Source organism: Pleurodeles waltl, chromosome 2_1 (assembly GCF_031143425.1).
Source record: "Pleurodeles waltl isolate 20211129_DDA chromosome 2_1, aPleWal1.hap1.20221129, whole genome shotgun sequence".
Classification (NCBI taxonomy): Eukaryota; Metazoa; Chordata; class Amphibia; order Caudata; family Salamandridae; genus Pleurodeles; species Pleurodeles waltl.
In genome coordinates this window covers 462778262-462802923 of record NC_090438.1, presented here as the reverse complement: position 1 = coordinate 462802923, position 24662 = coordinate 462778262, and the positions used below count along the sequence as shown (strand labels likewise).

At 43.2% G+C, this 24662-nt stretch overlaps 1 protein-coding gene across 1 annotated transcript in view; it reads left to right on the top strand.

The window, feature by feature from the left end:
* Nucleotides 1–21827, top strand: part of GLA (galactosidase alpha) — a 51893-nt gene extending 30066 nt beyond the window's left edge. Inside the window, exons 5-7 of the mRNA XM_069213499.1 lie at nt 2560–2721; nt 7950–8147; nt 19156–21827. Coding sequence (XP_069069600.1) covers nt 2560–2721; nt 7950–8147; nt 19156–19479 — 684 coding nt within the window. The 3' untranslated portion in view covers nt 19480–21827. The remainder of the gene's footprint in view (nt 1–2559; nt 2722–7949; nt 8148–19155) is intronic.
* The last annotated feature ends 2835 nt before the right edge of the window (nt 21828–24662 follow it).

Sequence of the window (24662 nt, the reverse complement as noted above, 5' to 3'; positions counted from 1 at the left end):
TTGCGCTGATCCCATGAATCAGTCTGACGATACGAACTTCAATTTTAGCCTTCAATTTCAAATTTCTTCACATTTACAAAATGTTTTTAATATTTTCACTTATTTTTTGCTTCTTTTAAAACTTTTTTTTTTTTTTTTTTCAGTTTTGGTTGATTATAACAATGCAACATCAACAAACAGTCCCAGTACATAGTGTGTAGTAGGGGGATCAAACCCTAAAGGAATATGGTAGTTCTAAGCAGACCGGAGTAGGGGAAGTGGGCAGGTTGGAATTAATCATTATGCCTCCGAGGCAGCAGGGCTTGCCAGGCAAGCTGTGTTCACCCTCTCCTCACCCAGGGTCTCATGCAGCCTAGTTTTCCGCTTCTGTCCACCCCCACTCAGATGCATCACCTGGGGTTTCAAGTCTTTCTCCCAGGGCCCTCCATGGGGCTACGTTATCCCCTAGCTTGGTGTCCCTTCTGCTATTAGCATTAGCAATCCAGACATCAGTCCAAACTCGCTCAACAGCCATAACTGGACCCTAATACTCCAGTGGGGCCCTCTGTAACATAAGATGTCTTGTGCATATAATGATAGGATATCGCATATTTCCCCGAATACAATGCAACAATTCCTGTCGAGCCCACACAGGCATGGGCTCCATCGCATGAGCGAATAAGAGGAGACTGGGCAGCTCGCAACAGTGATGATAGAGATGGCTTGGCATGCAATATAAAATCGCAAATATTTATTACAGCGTTCGAACCTCAAGGTTGGTACCCAGGCTATTTTCTCGTAAGTAGTCAGTTATGCCAATAAAGTAACAATAGATGAGGAGTCGCATTGTTCCTTCGTGTCTCATGGCCTTAGGGGTGTTCTCACTCTAGTAACTTTCCACATGATTTTCAGCTATCAAACATGCATTTTAATGGATACTGGCCCTTGATTGACACCTCCATCAATATTTAAACCATGCGTCCAATGCACCTATTTTGAGACTAGACCCAAGGTGTCTCTGCAGCCTTTTATTTAATGATCAGTGGCTTTTTCAACAACTGAATAGCTTACCTTTTTTTTTTTTTATGCTTGTACATATTTTGAGAGAAAGCTCAAGGTAAAATGTGCTTCAGGATTAAATTTGCTTTGGCAGAGGTTGAGATTACTGGCTGTGGACATCTGGTCCACTTTTTTTTTTTTTTCTGTTTTAAACCTCTTCTCCCCTTCCCCCCCCCCCCCCCCCCCCCCCCCCCCAAAAAGCCCTTTTTGTCTTTGTAGCATCTCAGATTGAAGTGGCATCCAGCCCGCTGATAGTTTTCTTTGCAGGTGTGGGTGTTTTATGCAAACTGTATCCAGCTAAAAAAAAAAAAGATACCTTTCCCATGGAGTCATCATATTCACACCAAAGTATATTTATTTTATGTTCTTCTAAAATGTACAAATATTAGAATACCTCGGGTAATTTACAGCACACCAAACAGCAGACTTGTACACACCTCAAAGTACTCTCTGCACTTATCCCATGCCTCCCTGCACCAGTTACAAAGCATCCCTGTTTAATCCCACATTCACACCCAGTAGGTTTCCTTCATCCACTAGCCATAACACCAGTGAACTCGAAACCCTTCTGCCTCCCCTGTAACTGCTTTTCTGTACCTCCACCCATAAACTCATGCATCATTGGCACGCCAACCTTGCACGCTTGTCATCGCCTCCACCAAGGCTGTACCAATGACACTTCTCTACATAACAGTGGTGTCTCTGCTTCCAGCAGGAACACAGTTAAATTAAAAGGTTGTACTCCTTTTTGCTATGCTCTATCCGTATACTCTTATTCCTTCTTTTTTTTTTTTTTTCCTAGGGCTGTATCCTGTTGCATTCCCGAAGCGATCATCTTAACCTGGCGCTTTACCTCTGCTATCCTATAGTATTTGCTTAGCAGTCCCTTGCTTTTTCTCTGCAATGTTTTATCCCAATGAGTGACTGCAGTAACCAAAACAGCCCAAATATAGAGCAGTGTTTACTTTATCTGTATATTAAAATGGCAGAATCAGTATAAAAAAATAAAATAAAAAAAAGTTTTCATTTTTTTTTTTAAAAACACAAGCGCTCCACGTAATTTAACTCCAAGTAGGACATATTGGATCACAGTAAGGTGGCAAAACCAAATCATTAGGCTGGTGTACAGAGTATGCCAATTCAGCTGTTTAAAAAAAAAAAAAAAAAAAGAATTGTGTGAGGTGTGTTTTTTTTTTTTTTTTTTTTTTTTTAAGAACTTGCTCTAGTCAGTGCTTGCTTTTTCTGACAAAAAGCAGCTGCTGTGGTTAATACAATGTAGCAGCCATGCTAGTCGGTGTAGAGATTTTTCTACGGTTCTATTGTAATCAGTTTGACGTAATACTATCTCAAGGGGGGTAAACTCGCCTGCAGCATAGCCAAACGAATTACACTACAGGGTTGCAAATATTAAAGGTGCCACTGTACCAGCAAGGCTATTGACCTGCTTATTTTGAAGTGCATGTTCAGGCTTGTTTTACTTGTTCACATTACATTGTCATTTACTTTTACATTTCATTACAGCCCAATTTCACAGAGATCAGAAAGTACTGTAATCACTGGAGAAACTATAATGATATCTGTGACTCCTGGGACAGCGTCAAGAGCATTGTGGACTGGTCAGCGGGACACCAGGATGTAATTGTAGAGGCGGCTGGACCAGGAGGCTGGAACGACCCTGATATGGTATGAACAAGCACTATTCTTACAGGCTGAGATCAGTTTTGTTTTTCATTGTACATTCTTTGTCTATTATATAGTAAAAATCGGTGATAGTTGATGGTATTGGTTAGACTACATGCTACATCATTTAGCATTTTGTGCTTTATCCTCCTTGTGGCTTTTAACATTAGAGGGACTGTTTGTTGTCAGAACAAGGACTGTGTTAATTTTTCATTATATCATTAAAAGGATTAATGGTGCAGTCTTTCCACAGCATGTCTATTTTGTAGTTGCCCAGCATTTCACAGTATTGTTTCATACAATTGTACTTGAGCACCATAGTAAGTTAAGTTTCCTGTTTTAGTGTCTTGTATCAAACTGGGTCCTAAATTGGTGTCCTGATTTGGGAAATGTCTTACTAGTGGCTCCTGACACCCTGTCAGCATTAACATCAGATCTTGGCACTGCACCTGTGTCTTCTTGGAAGGATGTCCTGGCTGCCTTGGGTGACTGGTGTTTTGTTATACGGTATATTTGAGTACTTTCTTTTAGATGCTGGAAACTAAACAGCTGAAGGATCAGTCCACTGAGCTGTTTTAGCTTGGTTCCTTAGGCTGGACCAGTTCATGAATTTCATTTGGCAGTACCACATGTATACGAATAGCACAAATACAAATCCCTTCCCTGAAAAACGCTCCAAGAAGCCAAGACCATCCGAGTTCAGAAGATGCCTACGTTTACCTGAGCCAGCTTCATAGGATTCATTGGCCATAAGGAGGAACAATCTAGCACTCTTTGATTAGACGATATAGAAAAGTCTTTGGCCGTATCCCAACCCTAAGAAATTGCTAGCACCTCTGGCTTCTTTTTGCAGGTCCAGATTGTAATTCATTTACTGTGTGTTTATAATTACTTGCTCTAGCACTGACTGGACACTGCAGCCTTTAAGTATTATTGTGTGAGTTAATATTGAAGTGTCTAACACTTACCATCGCATTATTTAAGGATGCTTGTCTAGATGTACACTCCAGAGTAGTCTTGACCATCTACCATTAGTCAAGTATGCTAAGGGAGTAATTTGGTGTGCATTTGTAGTGCAGTGGTGTTGTAGCCCTGAAACTTGTAGTAAACTGCAGAACTCACACAGGATTGTGGCCCAGAACCACAGACTTCCCATATACCTACAAAAAAGTCTCTTAACTGTAAGGTTAACCCTAGTTCACGTGATTTTCCCGATATAAGCTTTCTACCTCGTTTTAGTCTCTCTAGCATGTTTTGTAAGCTGGGACTCTCCTGACCGCTAAGCTGTCTCCACTAAGGAACGAAGGTTGGCAGTCTTAGAGACTGCCTCCGACTGTCCTTAACGTGTCATCACAGCATACTAGCTAATATCCAGGTTGGAACCAGCGGTAGAAGAAATGGATCATCTTTTAATGACATTTCCAACTCTTATACCAGCTGTAGGATTGATTGTTGATACAGAGAAGCTTCTAGTTAAGGATTTGTTAAACCTTTTCATCATTGAAGTTCACAGCAGTTTTTCCAAACTCATCCATTGGCATGTGTCAGACCAGTCATGTTATTTATTGATTCTCTTACAGAAATCAAAGGAATACCATTAGCAATGCCCCCCTGTTATATTTTCTTGTGGAGTAACAGCGTAGAGGTGATGACTCTATTTGGCTACTGAAAAGAATGATGGTGCTCGATACTCATGCATGTTTGGTCACTCGGACATAATGACTTACCACTGAGCTGCCATTGCCTGGTTGAGTTTGGCTAAATGCAACCAGTGGATCAGTTGTTGTAGGAGGTTGGCCTGGCTTATAGTGGGTACCTAGTGGTACTTACACCTTGTGCCAGGCCCAGTTATCCCTTATTAGTAGATTAGAAGTGTTCTAGCAGCTTGGGCTCATAGAGGTAGCTATAGCAGAGCAGCTTAGGCTGAACTAGGAGACAGGCAAAGCTCCTACTTTACCACTTATAGTGCTAAGTGATATATCCTAAGAAAACACAATACTCTGAGTTACTAAAAATAAAGGTACTTTTTATTTTAGTGACAATATGCCAAAAGTATATCAGAGGATATACTCCCTTGAGAGGTAAGTAATATATATACACACACAAACCAAATCAGATAAGTAGCAGTTAGAAAAGTGGTGCAAACACTGTAGAACACAATAGAATGCAATAGGAGACAATAGGCCATGGGGCAACACAAACCATATGCTCCAAAAGTGGAATGCGAACCACAAATGGACCCCAGGCCTATTGTAGCGTGCAGGGGGTTGCTGGGATTGTAAGAAAACACTAAGGGTGTCCAAGATACCCCACCCCAAGACCCTGAAAAGTAGGCGTAAAGTTCCCCGACTACCCCAGAAAGACAGTAAAGTCAAGATGGGGATTCTGCAAAGACAACAACTGACTGCAAAGCACTGAAGATGGATTCCTGGACCTGAGGACCTGTAAAGGAAGGGGACCAAGTCCAAGAGTCACGCAAGTGTCCGGGGGGGGGGGGTGGGGGGGGGGGGGGTAAGCAGCCTACTAAACCCCGGATGAAGGTGCAAAAGGGCTGCCTCCGGGTGGAAGAAGCCGAAGATTCTGCAACAACGGAAGGTGCCAGGAACTTCTCCTTTTCTCAGAAGATGTCCCACAACGTGCTGGACGATGCAGAGTGGTTTCCACGCAGAAAGACTGCAAACCAGCTTTGCTAGCTGCAAGAGTCATGGTTGAGGATTTTGGGTGCTGCCAGGGCCCAGGAAGGACCAGGAGGTCGCCCATTGGAGGAGGAGACAGAGGGGGCGCACAGCAACACAGAGAACCCACTCTGGGGAGCTGCAGTTTACACAGGATTATTATCTGTCTAGTGTGGGGAGGCAAGGACTTACCTCCACCAAATTTGGACAGAAAGGTCACTGGACTGTCGCAGACACCTGAACCCAGCTCCTGTGTTCAGGGAACACGCTCGTCCGGATGAGAGGGAACCCAGAGGACCGGTGATGCAGAAATTTGGTGCCTGCGTTGGCAGGGAGAAGATGCTGTCGACCCACGGGAGATTTCTTCTTGGCTTCCAGTGCAGGGTGAAGGCAGACATCCCTCAGAGCATGCACCACCAGGAAACAGTCGAGAAAGCCAGTAGGATGAGGCGCTACAATGTTGCTGGTAGTCTTCTTGCTACTTTGTTGTGGTTATGCAGGCGTCCTGGAGCAGTCAGCGGTCGATCCTTGGCAGAAGTCGAAGAGGGAAGTGCAGAGGAACTCTGGTGAGCTCTTGCATTTATCTGGTGAGACACCCACATGAGAGACCCTAAATAGCCCACAGAGGAGGATTGGCTACAGAGAAAGGTAAGCACCTATCAGGAGGGGTCTCTGACGGCACCGGCCACTCGGAGCTGTCCATTGTGCCCTCAGACCTCTGCATCCAAGATGTCAGAGGTCTGGGACACACTGGAGGAGCTCTGGGCACCTCCCCTGGGAGGTGATGGTCAGGAGAGTGATCACTCCCCTTTCCTTTGTCCATTTTCGCATCGGAGCAGGGCTGGGGGCTCCCTGAACCAGTGTAGACCGGCTTATGCAAGGAGGGCACCATCTGTGCCCTTCAAAGCATTTCCAGAGGCCAGGAGAGGCTACTCCTAGGCCCTTTACACCTATTTCCAAAGGGAGAGGGTGTAACACCCTCTCTCAGAGGAAGTCCTTTGTTCTGCCTTCCTGGGACCAGGCTGCCCAGGCCCGGGGGGGGGGGGGGGGGGGAGCAGAAACCTGTCTGAGTGGTTGGCAGCAACGGTAGCTGCAGAGGAGACCCCGGAAAGTTAGTTTGGCAGTACCTGGGCTCTATGCTGGAGACCCGGGGATGCATGGAATTGTCCCCCCAATACCAGAATGGTATTGGGGTGACAATTCCATGATCCTAGACATGTTACATGGCCATGTTTGGAGTTACCATTGTGACGCTACATATAGGTATTGACCGATCTGTAGTGCACACGTGTAATGGTGTCCCCGCACTCGCAAAGTCCGGGGAATTTGCCCTGAACAATGTGGGGGCACCTGGGCTAGTGGCAGGGTGCCCACACACTAAGTAACTTAGCACCTAACCTTCACTCAGTGAGGGTTTGACATTTAGGTGAGTTGTAAGTTACTTATGTGCAGTGTAAAATGGCTGTGAAATACGTGGACGTTATTTCACTCAGGCTGCAGTGGCAGTCCTGTGTAAGAATTGTCTGAGCTCGCTATGGGTGGCAAAAGAAATGCTGCAGCCCATAGGGATCTCCTGGAACCCCAATACCCTAGGTACCATATACTAGAGAATTATAAGGGTGTTCCAATGTGCCAATCCGAATTGGTAAAATGTGTCACTGGCCTGCAGTGACCATTTTAAAAGCAGAGAGGGCATTAACACTGAGGTTCAGGTTTGCAGAGCCTCAGTGATACAGTTAGGCACCACACAGGGAACACATACAAGGCATACTTTATGAGCGCGGGGGTCCTGGCTAGCAGGATCCCAGTGACACCTAGGCAAAAACAAACAAACATACAGTAGAAATGGGGGTAACATGCCAGGAAAGATGATACTTTCCTACAGTTGTATATGAGATTTACCTACGGAGCTTGTGCTAGCCTCTAATCAGTTTGATTGTAGTGGAACCTGTGGCAATATCCATTTTAGGACTCCTAAAAATTGTTCCCATTTAAAAAGTGCCTATACCTTTGAGGAGTACTTTGTCAGTTTTATTTACCTCTTGCTGCACCAGATGTTACCATTTTTGAAAACTGGTTCCTTATTGGGTTGTTTTCGAGAGGCATTTTAAAACTATTGTAACACTTCTATGAACATATATTTGGACAGATCTGAGGATTTTTTTTTTAATATTTTTTTTTTTTATATATATATGTGTGTGTGTGTGTGTGTGTGTGTATATATATATATATATATATAGCTTTCGCGTGTCTTGATTCAATTAAGAAGTCTATTTAACTTAAATGTTTGTGTGTACGTATGTGCAGCCACAGATTGTACGGGTGAACCCAAATCAAGCTGCTATATTTTTAGATCATCAAATGGTTTTCTATAACATTTTGTGTTTGTGCACTGGTGTTCACTAAAGCAAATACTTTTGACAATTTAGTTCACTTATGTAAAATTAAAATCACCATATTTTAATGTACCATACTAAAGAAAACTGTTCACTGTATACCATCATTTTAAGTATTCTCTGCTTTTTTTTTTCTCTCCTCTATTTACTGGTCTATCAGCTGGTGATTGGAAACTTTGGTTTGAGCTGGGATCAGCAGATAACCCATATGGCACTTTGGGCCATCATGGCAGCACCACTACTCATGTCGAATGACCTCAGGATGATAGACCCTAGGTCTAAGGCACTGCTGCAGAACAGAGATGTAATCGCCATCAACCAGGATCCAATGGGTGTTCAAGGACGGCAATTCTTTAAGGTAATCCATTTCATGTGGTGATGGAATTTTGTTCTGGTGAAGTGATAATTCATCTGTTAAAATGAGATCAAGGTACTAAACTTGCAAAAAGAGGGAGGGCAAAAGCATTTTTGAGAAACTTGCTGTAACATGGCTTCCATCACATGCTTAACCACAAAAGGGAGTTGAACTGCTGCATAATATTTTTAAAATGACCATATTTGTACATGGTGTTTCAATTTGAATCTTGTAAATTGACATACTCATTGTAAGCCACCAAGGGTTTGCTGAAGTGACTCCAGATGTAGTTCATCATTTACAGCTGTCTGAAATGCCACAGTGGTTTATTGTTTACTTGGGTGGTGCATTATGCTTCCCTGGCTGGCCAGAGCCTCTATTAATTGGCATGCTCTTTAATATTGAAGTAAGTAACTGTGTTAAAGTGCTGCTGAAAGCTGTGTAACTTGAGCAACCAACCTGTCGTCGAATGTCTTTTCCGAGATCTGGCTAAACCTACAGAGGGCTGTGCTATTCAGCACTACTGAGTGATGTGAAAATAGTGCTCTGGTGTCTGGAACTGTGTGAACATTTACCATAGCTTTTTCATTGAATGGATACCTAAACAACGACTTTCCTTTTAGTCTTCCCTACAGGCACCTATGGCAGTTGGCAAGAGCTATTATCTTGACTTGACCACACTCACACAGCAGACAAGTGCATACAAGGGTTTGGGGTGAGAGATTTGGCTTTCAGAACAGGCCTACCAGGGTATCCATAAGTTACATTCTCCTACTACTGCTTAAGTAGTGTTCCTTCCTTCCCTCCCTCACAATCACGGTCATGGATTCCATCCCCACCTCTCTTTCAGCCATTTCTTGCTTTACCATCACACCATGTCCCATAATACCCTCCTCCCTTGCTTTTGTTATTACCATTTTTGCCTGTCCCTGCAGATTTTTACCTCCTTTTCAAACTTACCTTCATTTTCTGGTGGGCATCCCTAGCGCTTTATTTGTGAGAACTGGGACTGTCGTCTCGGGATAGGTGTCCTGAAGCTGTCTGGCCCCACCCATGGCCAAGTACTTTGACGTTATTCCAAGCTCACATCGTAAAGGCAGCCAGAAGGGAGAAGGGCTGGCAGTACAGCACCTGGAGCTTGGGACACAGTGTGATACACTGCGGCTCCTGGTGTAGTTTTCAAATTCCAATAGGATAAACTTGACTTCTGGGAGGAGAGCATGGTTGGCTGGCCACTGTTGTAAATGCTTGAAGCGCATTGCAACGGGGAGAGAGTAGAGCTGCCAAATCCTTTCTCTGCTCTCTTGTCACACATGTGAAAGTGTAAGTCAGTGGCACTTTGGTTTGCTGCTATTTTTTTATTTTATTTTGGATGGGAGTAGTCACTTGAAGTATAGAGCACTGTAGAAAGATGTTTCTTTATATGGTATACCAAAATGTGGTATAGTTTGCAGAGTCCAGGAGTTCCCTTTCTAGCAGACAGGGGTTGTCTCTAGCAATCCCATGGTGCTCCTCTTAGGGGGGGTAGTGTGATCATGGAGGCATATCAGGGAAGAGTGTTAGACATTTACCATATGCACACAGTCAAATGAGTCTCACAACTCAATAAGGAGAGCCACACCAATTTACAAAATTAAAAGTATCTTCTCTCATATGCACCAGAATAAAATCTGGTAAGTACGTTTTGCAAGAAAATTCTTTACAGGTTTGAAAAGTTGACACTTTCTCACATGGTCACTAGTCGTTCTGCCAATGAAATAATCCTTAGTCAGGTGATCAGGACCCTTAGGTATAACCTTGGTGCTAGTAGAACTAATTGTTTCCAGGAACGTAGCGGTCCATATGACCTACCCAATCTCCATGCTCCCCGAAATCGTTCCACAACCATGTTGTCCCCAAAGGACTGGTTCACCTGAAACTAGGAGGGTCCTGCTTGTGTTAAAGTATTATTGTAAGAAATTTGGCATCATACCCTAATTAACAAGGATGGGGGGGTCACAGAGGTCTGTAATTCATCAGTTGTGGTCATGAACCATTTATGTATTCCTGCCTGAATTAAAAATCTGAGAAGGATGCCAGTAAGGAAACAGGCCTTTTGAAGGTTTAACCCAACTTTTTGCCTCCATTTTAACTACTAGTTATAAGTGTAGTGGAAATGCCCTAGTAAACAGGAGTTGATGCATTTGCTCTGACCCTTAAAATGGTGTATGTTTAATTGGCTTGTTCCCAAATGGCATAACCCAACCTACTTGTAAGTCCCTAGTGTATTGTACCTGGGTTGCCTGGGGCCAGTAGGCTGAGATCTCCATGGGACTGCACAAGTATGACCAGGTTAAACATGGCTTCCAGTTTGCCACTGCTGACTGTAAGGGCAGTGTGAAACTAACTCCTTTGGCATGTAAAGTATTTGCAAAGCCCAAACCTTCCTTTTTAAAATATGTAAGCCACTCCTAGGGTAAGGCTAATGAGCAAATGAAACATGTAATTTTGTGTGCTTTACTGTGGAAAGGCTAGTAACCCCATTGGAAAGTACAGAGTCACAGGCTGGCACCCCAGCCCTGCCAGCTTCTGGATAGAACTACCAAGGATGGGACCATTTAGTATCAGAAGAATCTGTGCATTAAATCCAATTTTAATGGTTACATCAAATTTGGTCACTGGTGGGCAAGGTGCGGTTTTAGAAGTTTCCACTTTAGATGCCCAAGGTTTCCAGTGCCCGTTTACTGATGTGTACAGGGCTTGTCCTGCAGATGTCTTTCTGCCCTCCTGGGAAGACGTGCTAAAGACTTCCTGGAAAGGACCTGCAATGGAGAGAGTTGTTACCTCCCTCCTGCAGAAAGTCACATGTTAGCCCAAAAGGCGAGCTTCGTAGAAGCACCTTTTGAAGGGCAAATGGGTAACACTTAGTAGAGGGGAACCCTGGTTAGGCAGACGAGCTGGTGCTGCTGAGAGAAGCCAAGTGTCAAACCAGTTTTTTCCAGGGGTGTGTAGCCAAACCTCTGGGAATGGGCTGGAGAGCCCCGAGTGCTGGGAAGGGGGTCTTGGCACAATGAGTGGGCAGAATGGTGCATCCTGGGATAGCCATATTCCACACTTCCCAGGAAATGGTCATCAGGAAGGAAGGAACTTTGTAGCCCATTGGCTACCAACTGCATCCTACTCTGAGGGAATTTTCTTAGATAAATACGGCACTCTGATCTCGACAGACTTGGAAGAAAGACCAAAAAGGGACTGCCCTGCTACATGGAGGGAGAAGCAAAGAGGTTGCACTGACAAAGACTGCACCTGGTGGCTAGTATACCATGTCTTCTTCAAGGAGAAGCTGTCTTCAAAGCCTAGTCAAGCCAAAAGAACACAAAGAGCCAGTTGCTAGGCCTCCAGTTTGCAGCACAGGGTGTCAATAGTTGAAGAAGCAACCTAGAGCAAGCGGTCGCCCAAAGTCTTCCAGCTGCTACCACTGCCATTGTGTAGCACAGAGGCCCAACACAGTTTACTGAGGCCAGGAGTGCTGTTGGAGAGTTGATGAGTCCCTTAGAAGGCAAGTTATTGACTCCGGAAGGATTGGCCTGTGACAGGTAGTCCAGTGGTGGCTGGACTTCAGCCCGTTCAGTGAGGACTTAATGGGCTGCCAACCCTGTAAGCAGGACCCCCCCCCCCCCCCCAAATATTTTTGTACCAAGGAATTCCTGCAGGAAGACCCCTGTCGACCAGTCACATTCTTGCAGCGTCTTCATCCCTTGTATCAGGATTACTCGCTAGTAGTCCATTTCAAGGCAGATTAAAGTGCCTGGAACTGCTGAAGGACTGCTGCTTCTATGAAGGTAACTGTTCTTGAGGATATTGCTGGTCCCCTTGACCATCTCCCTGCGGGAGTTATTAACTTACAGTATTTATAACCAACCGCATTGACACTTAGTAACTTATTTAAGGAAAGTTTAGCTAAGTGTCCTATTTGTTGACTTTGCCAAGGCTTGTTCTACTCCCACCCTTATCCATGCAATGCACTAGCCTGCATGTCATTGAGTAAGGCGGGACTGTTTGGACCTAATATGAAGAGAATCACGTGACACGGGGAGTAACAAATGCTACAACTGGTAAACCAGTTAGTAATTTGAAGTACCAGCATGGGATGTGGTCCCAGTAATTCACGAACCCTAGAACTACAAAAAGCTTTGGCAATGGCAGTAGTGCTGTTCTATTAGCATTGCCAATGCTTTCTTGTAAAGCACTGTTAAAGGGGAAAAAAGGAAAGGAAAGTAAACAGATCTCCAGGGATCTCAAAACGGCATATGGAAGTCAGTATATTTTTTAATAACTGCCATTGTTTATATTTCAAATACGTTTCTATTAATCTCTAAACAGAATTACGAAATAAGGGAGTGTCCGAAGTCAAAAGAAACCGCATGCTGAGGTCTAATTTAATTTCCACAAAAGCCTGAACTGAAATAGATGCTCCAAACATTTGGTTTTCTGCAGTAGGACAGGGCACAGATTTAAGGGCCTCCAGAAGACATTTCCTTTTAGTCCTAAGTACACTTTCATGCTCAAAGCCCAACTGAGAGTGCAGCATACTGCCTCTACCCCAGTATCGTAAAAAGTGTGCAGAGGTCTGTGCTTTGATGCAAAATGTGTAATACAGGAGATGAGACAAAAGCAAGCCTTCAAGTCAGCTGTTTAGCTGTATCCTGCAAAACAAAACCTTTTCCTGTGCTCTTGCAGGCTAGCTGGGAGGGTTCTTGGGCAGCACTGGCAGTGTAAGATGGACATTAGGGGACTGGGTCAGTGGCATGCAAGGGAGAGCAAGAAAACGCATGCACTCTCATGGAGTGCTGAATAAAGAACAGGTCCCTGAATGTGAGCAGTGGAAGGATATGATACCTCCAATTAAAAGGACAGTAAAGCACCTATTGCCCAGATAAGGGACATATGCAAAATGTGTAAGGAACGTCTTTGAATAATAGCCCACTAAGTTATTGGTTTGGTCCACAAGAGGTCTTTCAACAGCAGACAGTTAAGTGCTGTGTGTAGGTGAGACCTAAAGGACTCACAGCTGTAATTTGTGCCCTGGTTTTAAGAGCAATGCACCCCCCCCCGCCGACCCCTTTCCCCATCCTGACACCAGTCTCCTACGGGAAACATCCTAAACAACGAGGTCTAAACCACTACTTGCCTGAACCACTACTGCTAAACAACTAAAGTCTCTAGACAGTAGTTGTTCAGTACTTTGTGGTAAACTGTTTTGCCTGAATAACGATTGCATGAACAACGGATTTTTAAGTAGTGGTGTTTTTTTTGTGTGTGTATTTTAAATGGTTCAAAATTGATTGATTAATGGTGGGTCCTTTTTAAAGTGGCAGAAGAAATGCTGCAGTCCTTAGGGACCCTGTTTAGTGCCCATTTCCTAGGTACCAGGTGTTCCATATACTAGGGAATTATGAATGCCATGCCAGATGGGTTACAATTAGGCCTTACTTGTTTGAGGGACCATAGCACTGTCAGTGAGGTCTGATTAGCAGGCCTTAGTGCACAGTCAGTTGAAAACCAGCATCTAGTAGTTGGGGAGGGAAATCTGCAAAAGTCCTGTTTCCTTCAGCGCCCCCCTGTTCTTTGGTGCTGGTTCCAATTTCAGTAGATGCAGCGTCTGCAGTTAACAATCTTGTTCAGACATGTTTGAACTAGCTTAGTTGATTTCCCTATGGTGCTCAGAATCTGAGAAAACTAGATGGCAGCTAGAATATTTAGGAATAGAAGAATATGTGAAACTTAAGAAGGAAAAAAAGACCCATTTGCTAGCTCAGGCCTTCTGCCTTGGGGTCCAGTGCTTCTCCTTCTCTTTAGGCCATGACAAGTGGTAGGTAGCCAGTGAGGTTTGCAAATCTGTATAGGAAAGAACATCTACCCAGAATTGGAACATTTGCTTGCTAGTCTGCTTCCAATAGGGTAGCAGGCGTACCTACTTCCAAGTCTGAGAAGCTTTTTGTTTGTAGCATATGCTGCTCTAGATGTTGTGATTTGTGGTGTGTTTCTTACAAACATAAGTGGTAATGAGGACACACCCTGCCACTTTTGCTCTTAAGTGCAGTTCCAAGTTCATGTGATTAGACGATCAGTTTGCATCCTCTGCTTCCCCTCTGACCATGTGGAATTTAACTGTTCGCCCTGTCAACCGTTCAAAAAAAATGACAATGCAGACCAGTGCAGATACTCTTCGACCTCGGACTGGTCTCTAAAAGTGCACTGCACATATTTACCCTGACATAAGCCACACCATAATGTAGCCAACTTCTAGACTTACTAGCACTCTTGTACATCAAACAAGTTTGCAGATCATCAGAAAAGACGTAAGTGGGACATAGACAAGTTTACTAAAATATTTCACACCTGCGGGGGGGGGGGGGGGGCACTAGACTTTGATCTGTTATTTGGATTGTTTAATGCATTTCCGTTGGGCACACAGAATTACTCCATGCCATAATTCTTAAAGGATTTCAATAACTATCATATAAGCGGTGGCTAAGTAATGCACAAGTGAAGTCGGATAGGTTGCGTTTTAAGAGTTCAAAGCCTTAAGGTTCCCGAACTTGAAATGTTTAGATTGTGTTACAGATGTCTGCTTGTTTGCCCTCCACTATACAGCATACATACTGCTTTGTGTGAAGTGGATACTGCATTCTGGTCTGTGTCTAATATGTAGGACATGCATTCTGTAAACAGAAAATGTTAATTAACTTGTAACCACTGGTTTTCTCATGCACGTGTCCGTCCCACCTCTCGAGGCTAAGCGACGCACAAAATGGACATTGATTATTATATTCTGAGGGGTCTTTCTCCTGCATGAATGTCGGCTTTGGAGGACGTGATTGCAAGTCATTCTATTCGCACTGATAAGTTGATATTCCAACCCCAACACTGAATGGCAGCGTCCACACGACATATCTGCAAAAAACAACCTGTAAATCTGCAGTTGCCGAGAAGCAAGTCTCCTTCGTTTTCTCGCGCAGTTAACATAAACACGAGAAGAAGGAGACTTCTTTTTGAGACAATGTATTCAAAAGTTTTCAGCATAATTATGCAGTGCCCTTTTCTACTAGGTATTACCAGCCCATCTAAATCATTTATATGTAATGTTCTTTAAATCGAACTCCACCTCATAGACAAATAGGAACAGAGCAAATCACTAGTTTTAATGGGACAGTCTTTAATTTCTACAATTTAAAGATGTTAATGTTATTAAGACACCCATGATATAGAACGATCATTCCAGATAAATAACTTCCCCAAACAAAATATTAGTTTGCAAGACCTGTGGTGGTGTGTGTGTGTGTGTGTGTGTGTGTGTGTGTGTGTGTTTTTTTTTTTTTTTTTTTTTTGTTGTTTTTTTTGTTTGTTTTTTTTTTTTTCCCACGAAATACCTTTAATCAGCCTTGCCTTACCTCCAAGAAAAGATACAGGCTACACACCTTTAGCAGGCAAACCTCCCTGTGGCTCAGAAAAAAACGTAACTCCCAAGCTCGCTGCTGTGATTTGAAGTGTTTGGTTTCTTCATTCAATTATCTTCTAATCTGAGAGGCTGAACCCAGGGAAGAGGTTTACCCCCTTGTGATCCAGTGTCAAATTGCACCACATATTCAGATCAAACCAGTGCTATCAACTGGATCACCGATTTGCCTGTCAGTTCTGAGAATCTGATTTTATCTCTCCAGCCCACACTTAGTAAAAACTTTGTAACAGTGTTAAACATACATCAAGTCTACTTCATGAGACCAGACTTTTGCGCAGGGATCATGAGACGGGGTTACAAACTCTTAGCTGTGAATACTGCCTAAAATAGTATCTAATACGTATTGTTTGTTCTCTGATCATTTTTAGGCAATGGGAACGCTCGAGGTTAGCTCTAGCGGTCGTGTGTGTGTTGTGTGTGGTTTATTATTATTATTATTTTTTTTTTTGTTAACTGCTGTGGCTCTTTTTTCCAGACATCCCAAAGCTGACACTCTCACAGAATCGTTCTTTCATAACTGTAAGGCTATCCCAATCATCAGTTACTCAATCCACCAGATGCAGTCTCTTACTGGGCATCCTAGCAGTGCTCATGAAGCAGTTACACGCTACTTTACCTCACAACATGTTATTGATTAAAATGCTGTCTTACCTTCTCATACCATAGGCAGTCGGGTACAGTGGCACCGGTGCTTCCAACTAGTCCGCCCACCATTACTAGTTCAGGACGACCTTCTCCCATGTTTCCTATGCAGCCTAAACCTACAAAAGTTGGCAGCACTCTTCAGGCTGAAGGAGTAGACTCCTTGTTTCTTACAGGCGGTGTTTAACAATGTAATCATCAGCTGAACGCTACCCTGACCATCTTTGACACTTCACAGAACAGAATTCCTTAACCTAAAGTACAACCACTGAAGGCTGCACCCAGGAATTTTTCTGTCACACAAAAAATAAATGCATGCTCTGCTTCAAAGTCCTCTGACAGAGCTCCAAATTGTGGATGGCTGGATGTAGGAAAGTACCATCTTGCCTGGCATGTTACCCCCCATATTTCACTGTATATATGTTGTTTTAGTGTATGTCACTGGGACCCTGCCAGCCAGGGGCACAGTGCTCATAAGTGTGCCCTGTATGTGTTCCCTGTGTGATGACTAACTGCCTCACTGAGGCTCTGCTAACCAGAACCTCAGTGGTTATGCTCTCTCTGCTTTCCAAATTGTCACTAACAGGCTAGTGACCAATTTCACCAATTCACATTGGCATACTGGAACACCCTTATAATTCCCTAGTATATGGTACTGAGGTACCCAGGGTATTGGGGTTCCAGGAGATCCCTATGGGCTGCAGCATTTCTTTTGCCACCCATAGGGAGCTCTGACAATTCTTACACAGGCCTGCCACTGCAGCCTGAGTGAAATAACGTCCACGTTATTTCACAGCTATTTACCACTGCACTTAAGTAACTTCCAAGTCACCTATATGTCTAACCTTCAACTGGTGAAGATTGGGTGCAAAGTTACTTAGTGTGTGGGCACCCTGGCACTAGCCAAGCTGCCCCCACATCGTTCAGGGCAAATTCCCCAGACTTTGCGAGTGCGGGGACACCATTTCACACGTGCACTATACATAGGTCACTACCTATGTATAGCGTCACAATGGTAACTCCGAACATGGCCATGTAACATGTCTAAGATCATGGAATTGTCTCCCCAATGCCCCAATGCCATTGGGGAGACAATTCCATGATCCCCGAGTCTCTAGCACAGACCCGGGTACTGCCAAACTGCCTTTCCCGGGGTTTCGCTGCAGCTGCTGCTGCCAACCCCTCAGACAGTTTCTGCCCTGCTGTGGGGGTAGCCTGCCTCCTTCTTGCACCAGGAGCTCTGAAGAAATCTCCCGTGGGTCGACGGCATCTTCCCCCTGCAACTGCAGGCAACAAAAGACTGCATCACCGGTCCTCTGGGTCCCCTCAGCACGACGAGCGTGGTCCCTGGAACTCAGCAACTCTGCCCAAGTGACTCCCACAGTCCAGTGACTCTTCAGTCCAAGTTTGGTGGAGGTAAGTTCTTGCCTCCCCACGCTAGACTGCATTGTTGGGTACCGCGTGATTTGCAGCTGCTCCGGCTCCTGTGCACTCTTCCAGGATTTCCTTTGTGCACAGCCAAGCCTGGGTCCCCGACACTCTAACCTGCAGTGCACAACCTTCTGAGTTGTCCTCCGGCGTCGTGGGACTCCCTTTTCTGACTTCGGGAGGACTCCGGTTCACTCCTCTAAGTGCCTGTTCCGGTACTTCTGCGGGTGCTGCCTGCTTCTGTTAGGGCTCCCTGACTTGCTGGGCGCCCCCTCTGTCTCCTCATCCAAGTAGCAACATCCTGGTCCCTCCTGGGCCACAGCAGCTTCCAAAAAACCCTAACCGCGACCCTTGCAGCTAGCAAGGCTTGTTTGTGGTCTTTCTGCGTGGGAACACCTCTGCAAGCTTCTTCACGACGTGGGACATCCATCCTCCAAAGGGGAAGTTCCTAGTCCTCTTCGTTCTTGCAAAACACCAAGCTTCTTCCATCCGGTGGCAGCTCCTTTGCACCCTCAGCTGGCATTTCCTGGGCATCTGCCCACTCCCGACACTGTCGCGACTCTTGGACTTGGTCCCCTTGTTTCACAGGTACTCGGGTCCGGAAATCCACTGTTGTTGCTTTGCTGGTGTTGGTTTTCCTTGCAGAATCCCCTCTATCACGACTTCTGTGCTCTCTGAGGGTTGTAGGTGCACTTTACACCTACCTTACAGGGTCTTGGGGTGGGCTATTTTTCTAACCCTCACTGTTTTCTTAGTCCCAACGACCCTCTACAAGCTCACATAGGTTTGGGGTCCATTCGTGGTTTGCATTCCACTTTTGGAGTATATGGTTTGTGTTGCCCCTATACCGATGTGCTCCTATTGCAATCTAGTGTAACTTTAAACTGCTTGCATTACTTCCTTTTGCTATTACTGCATATTTTTGGTATTGTGTACATATATCTTGTGTATATTTGGCATCCTCATACTGAGGGTACTCACTGAGATACTTTTGGCATACTGTCATAAAAATAAAGTACCTTTATTTTTAGTATATCTGTGTATTGTGTTTTCTTATGATATTATGCATAGGAGACCAGTGGTATAGTAGGAGCTTTGCATGTCTCCTAGTTCAGCCTAAGCTGCTCTGCTATAGCTACCTTCTATCAGCCTAAGCTGCTAGAAACACCTCTTCTACACTAATAAGGGATAACTGGACCTGGTACAGAGTAAGTACCCCTTGGTACCCACTACAGGCCAGCCTCCTACACTGGATTGTAATAAGGTAATGGTATATGCTCTGGTTAAGTTTCCTTTTGCTTAAGGTCTCAGTCCTCTGGCCTGCAATGACCCCATTTTTTTCACTTAATAGAAACCGTGACTTAATTAGTATCTTGATTGATGTTTGTGACTAAATTGTAGTTTTTGGTGTAGCCTGAAATATTCTTTCTTTGTTTGCAGGTGAACAATTTTGAACTGTGGGAGCGACCTTTAGCAAATGCATCATTTGCCGTTGCTGTTTTCAACAGACTTGAAATTGGTGGCCCCAGAGTTTTCAAGCTTCCGTTATATTTCATTGGTGATGGGACTGCATGCATTAAAGGATGCGGCATTACCCAGATCCTGCCTTACAGATGGGACTTTGGATGGCAGCGTTCAAACCATGCCTTAGAAATCAAAGTAAACCCAACAAGTACTGTGTTGCTGAAGGTAACCGTGCATAGAGAGCTTTACCCAAAGCTTACTTTTGTGCACGAGGACAAGCACCGAAATGATATATTATGAGCACGAGAGACAATATTTTTCTTCTGTTGCTAGGACCTGAAGCTGTGGGTATATGTTCAACTCTGAACTCCTGTTTGGGTAGCAGCTGCATTGATTAGAAAGTTCCTCCAGCTTAAGCAATTCTGGCTAGAGTTATTCTCTAGAGGTAGTGTTCCTGCTGCTCCCCTGCACTTTCAGCAGTCACAGGGCGTAGCAAGACTACAACTTTCAAAAGTACCTCCTGTTTGTGGTAGGAACACTGCTGTTATAACGTGGTGTCGAGGCACCTTGTTTACCAACAACTGTTTCAGCTCGACCTAGCAGAAAAGCAACATTTAAGCCTTAAAACTACTTCTATTGTTTGTTACCTACAAATTGTGTGGTCCAGAGGTTGTGGGGCATCCTCCAATGAATCATCTTTTACTTACAGAGTCAGTCTCCCCTTGCTGAAATATCAAAACGTTCGAAATGCTTTGTCAATAAATGGTTGTTTTGGTGGTTGGAATGGACGCAAAATAAGATGTTAAACAGTCTTTCTATTAGGTGATTTTAAGATGTTGTTCTTCATGCTACTTGAATTTAATAGATGGAATAGACTCCAGAATACTCTGATAAACGTTCGCCATTGTTAATGGGCAGCCGTATTGAAAATGCACTAACACTTAACTTGTTAAAGTAGTAATTGGTCAAATTGAGTAAGTTGTGTTGTAGCCCCTACAGTTGATGTAAATATTTTCAGAGGATTTATTAAAAAGGGACATAAGATGTCATAAAGTGCTACTATAATAACACTCAAATTGACCCATATTTTTCTGATGTCACTTTCATAGAGGGTATGCTTGAAATGTAACAGGTGACAATTGGCAAAGCGTGTGTACTAGATGGATCTTTAATACATTTTACTTTATTGAAATCATTTGTAGCAGGCAAACGTTTATGATGTCTGCAATAGATTGCAGTCTTGCCCTATGATGTCTGTTTAAAAACTAAAAATTGACCCTGCACCAGTCTACCAGGAGTCTGGTGATGGAACTGTTTGGATAGATCGTTGCCTTCACTACAATGACTTCTTTTTGTCTGCCTCTATGGACAGGGGATTTTTTTTTTTACTCACTTCAGCTAAAGATTTGAATTCCATCTCCTGGAACCTTGTTTTTCACAGTAATCTTACAATGAAAAGAACTTAGTATTTTCACTTGTTTTTTTTTTTTTTTAACCTAGATATTTTGCGTGTCCTCTGACCACTAAGCCAAGTGAACTGGGAGCCAGTTACCCCAGGGGGACATTTCCTTCCTAGCTTTTTTTTTTAAACACTTGTGCTGTGCTCTGCAGAAAGCTTCTAGCACTTCTGTTTTACACCTTAGAAAATGTTGTTTGAAGAAGGTGCATGCGATTTAATGCGCAGAAAAACGTGCATTCTCCACCCAACGCAGCACAAATTCATTATGAAATATTTGGGTAGTGCAATGAATGTACACTAATACTGCATGAATATAAAAAAAAAGTATGCAGTGCTGTTAAACATTAAAGAGGAGATGAAAAAAAAGTAGTTACTGTAAAATAAATTCTGCTCAAAGCTGTTTGTATAGAAGAAAAAGAAATCAAATTTCTTAACTCGTTTGTGTCTTCTCCATTGAGTAATTTCTCCATTGTGGAACCAGTTATAACGTGTTGCCTTCAAATATACATTATTGTGAATTTATTGAATTCTGTATGAATAACCAATATAATGATCACTTTCCACTTATCTTCAAATTTCTGTCTGGTACTTGTGTTAGATTTATTAGTAAAGCTGGTACAAATTCCCCCCCTTAATAATAAGGTTAAAGAATACAATACATTCCAAATCTCTTCATTCTAAGTTGTTTGGAAAGAGGATTCTTGCCTTCTCGCCTTTTACATTTATAACTAAACTGGAAAATATCTCAATTGGAAAGAACCTCCATTGAAATAAACACCAAATTAACACTCTGGAAAAAAATCGTTCCACTGCTGACTAGTCAGTTTTTAAAACTGCCCTAATCAATGTGTATATATTGTATTCCGCAAAGGGACGTTAAGTGATAAGTATGAAAGCAAAACCTCTACTGCTCAGAAATGCTGTTTTTTTTTTATTATTTTTTTTTTATTAAATCAATAGATTAAATGTGTTTTGGATATTAAGGTAATTAAGTGTTTGTTTTTTTTTTATTTGTTTTTTAACAATGTCTTCTGCAAAGTGCACTTTAGGGCTGAAGGGAACACCGCTCAATGCTATCTCAATCAAGAAATTGTACACTTTTTGCGAAATAATGATTGTTAGTCTCAAATTGAGGTTGAATATAAAGTGCTGGATTTTTCATTGAAACCATTAAATGCTCACAAAGTCATGTGTCCATGTCGTGTGTTTTTAATTTTTTTTTTATTTATGGTTAATTTTTACAAAACAGTTTCATGTAACTAGGACCTTCAGGTGAAGGGTCAGTGGCTTTCCTGAAAGTAAGAAGTCCACAACCTTTTGATTAGACAGTGTTTGTGCTTTCTGCTCGAACTAGATTAAACAGCTAGCAGTTGTCCTATTAAGCAATTAGACATAGTTGTATAAAGCCAGCTACATCACCTTCAGACCACTCGATAGAATGCCGAGCAGTAGCATTACTGATTCAGAGAAACAACCAAACTGTTGAACAGATTATGATCTATATTTTGTGTTTGTGTATGACTTTAAAGTTTCTGCTTGTGCATATCTGGTTGATGGAGGAAGAGGGTAAGATGGTACAGAGCATACTCCTCACATCATCCCAAAAGGATGAACCAATAAACTATTTTATGGTTCCTCCGGCTCACTGACTTAAATCTTGGAGTCAGTCTCAATTTACTGTTATGATCCTGCTTCAGGTCAGCACCGAGCTAGGACCTCATGTTAATTTAATTTTCTGGCAAAGGCTTACAACCGCAGATCCCTCATCTTGTGAATTTCACTTCTGCGCCAGGCTGGATCCCGACGATTTTCATAACTCCCTTTTGTGCTGGTGTTGCGCCCATAACAACCTGTATGTGATGTTGGGGGCTGTTAAATCGGTGCCATCCCCAATTACAGATGGCTCTGCTCTCAAGGAGCTCTTCCCCACCCCCCTTCTTAAAATTCTACCAGTGTGCTAGGTACATGTCCCCCACCTAAGACTGGGTTCTAGCCGCATAAGGATTGCCATCAGCAAATGTCGGATACTAGCACGAGGTAGGTCTGTCTCTGCTCCAAGCACAATTCTTCACCTGGTGATAGAGGTGCAGAGATGAGCCCGAAAGCCACCTGCAACCGTGAAGCCGAGCTCTATATTGTGAAGCACCAAAAAAAGGTAAAATAATAGATTATCTTGGTCCAGGGTGTTACCATGCTCTCGCTCCTGAGGCCAGTCTTTATCAAAGTGCTGGCCTTCAGGTAAGGGCTTGTGTTTTTTCTATGTCTAATTGCAGTGTGAATGCAGCACCCCTTCAATTTGTCAGATTTATAATTACAACTCTACATAAAGAGGGCTAGAAGTCGGCAACACTGAGGGATTAAAGTATGCCCTGGCATTTGGAGCCTCAGCCCACTGCCATTGCCCCACCACTCGCCTCCTGGCATTTGTTCCCCGTGGCTCAAAAAAGGATGGGTTATGTACACACCTATCAGTTGTTTAACTAAACTTCCTTTTACATACTAAGCTGTTGCTGCCACCAGGATAAGTGTAAAATCACTGCTGTCCTAAGCTGCAACCGGCTTCCAATATTGAGTGTCTTGGAGCGAGAGGTTTTGGGGGCGGGAGTCCTCATTGAAGAAATTGTTCATATGTTTTGACAAATTAATGCTAATCAGTATTCATGATAGGACATGATGATAACTACTTGTAATAAATGTGTAGGTAGTCCAAGTCACAATGAGGACATACTGAGGCATGTCCTTTTTAGTGCCACTTGATGTCCATGACTGATTCTGCAGTTGCCGAAAATGGTCACCTCATAACGTCTGTGCCAGCTGACTCCTGTAGGCCCAAAAAGAAACAATTGCTTAGTTTATGAAATACACCTTCTATATGGTTTTTCCAAGTTTTAAATGTGTTTTTTTTTTTTTTTTTTTTTTTTTTTTTTTTTTTCCTGAACCCTATTTTTGCTGGCTTGAGCTGCAGGTTTAAATTCCCTGTAAGCTGCTAGAATATGGCTTGGAAAGGGCAAACGGCCTAAACGTTAAGTGTCACTTGTGGACTGAAGCACTTATTTGTGCCATCCACAAAAGTGGTAAAGCAAACATGGCTTCAGGCCTACCCCGGTGAATTGTGACTGCTGAAGTATAAAATCTGCAGTGCTGCCTGTCAAAATAACCCTTCTGACAGATAATGTCCTGCATTTTAAACATTAGTGAATCACCACTATTTCAGCCTTGTAGCCCATAAGGCAGGGTGCATAGTATTTCAAAGTGGAACAGGTAGAAAATTCATAGTATGTCACCACAGGGACAAGGTCATAAAAGCCATTTTCACTCTGGCAGGCCTAGGTGTCCTGTATAGAAAATCATATTACATATTAAATAAACACTAATAGTTATCTCTGGATTGGGACCAGCCAGAATAGTGATCAAACAACTATTTTTTAATAATTATTAAATTCTATTCACTGACTTAAGTCAGAGCGTTTATAACAATTAAGGAAAATAACTTTTTTTTAAAGCCACCCCCCCTCCCCTGCCTTTGCCTAACCTAGAAACGGGTGTGAAATTCCTTCCAGGAGCAGATAATAGGCTGACCTGAAAAAGCACAGGTGGCTCCTCTGAGCTCAATAGAATATGGAGGGTGGGGCTGTGGGCTTTCTGTTGACACCACAGTGTCAAATCTTGCCTGAAAGATTAATTAAGCTACATGTAACACTTAGGTGCACTTGAAAGATGGAGAACAGGATGCCAGGACAGTTCTTGCCTGCAACAAACTGAATTTTGGTGTTGGATGTGGGAGGACACACGTGAATACCTTAATATATTCCTCTACATACCCATCACCTAAATTCAGTGTGGTCAAATACTTTTATCATGTTGAAAATAACATGGCATTTTGTGCCTGTTTACAGTAGGACAAATGGGAACTACTGCAAAAAGTGGGCATGGTTACCCTGGAAACATTTGTCCTATCAGTTTGGGAGTGCATAAGTCACCATCCACTAGCTGGTGCCAGTTATCAATGTGGCACCCCCAAGGC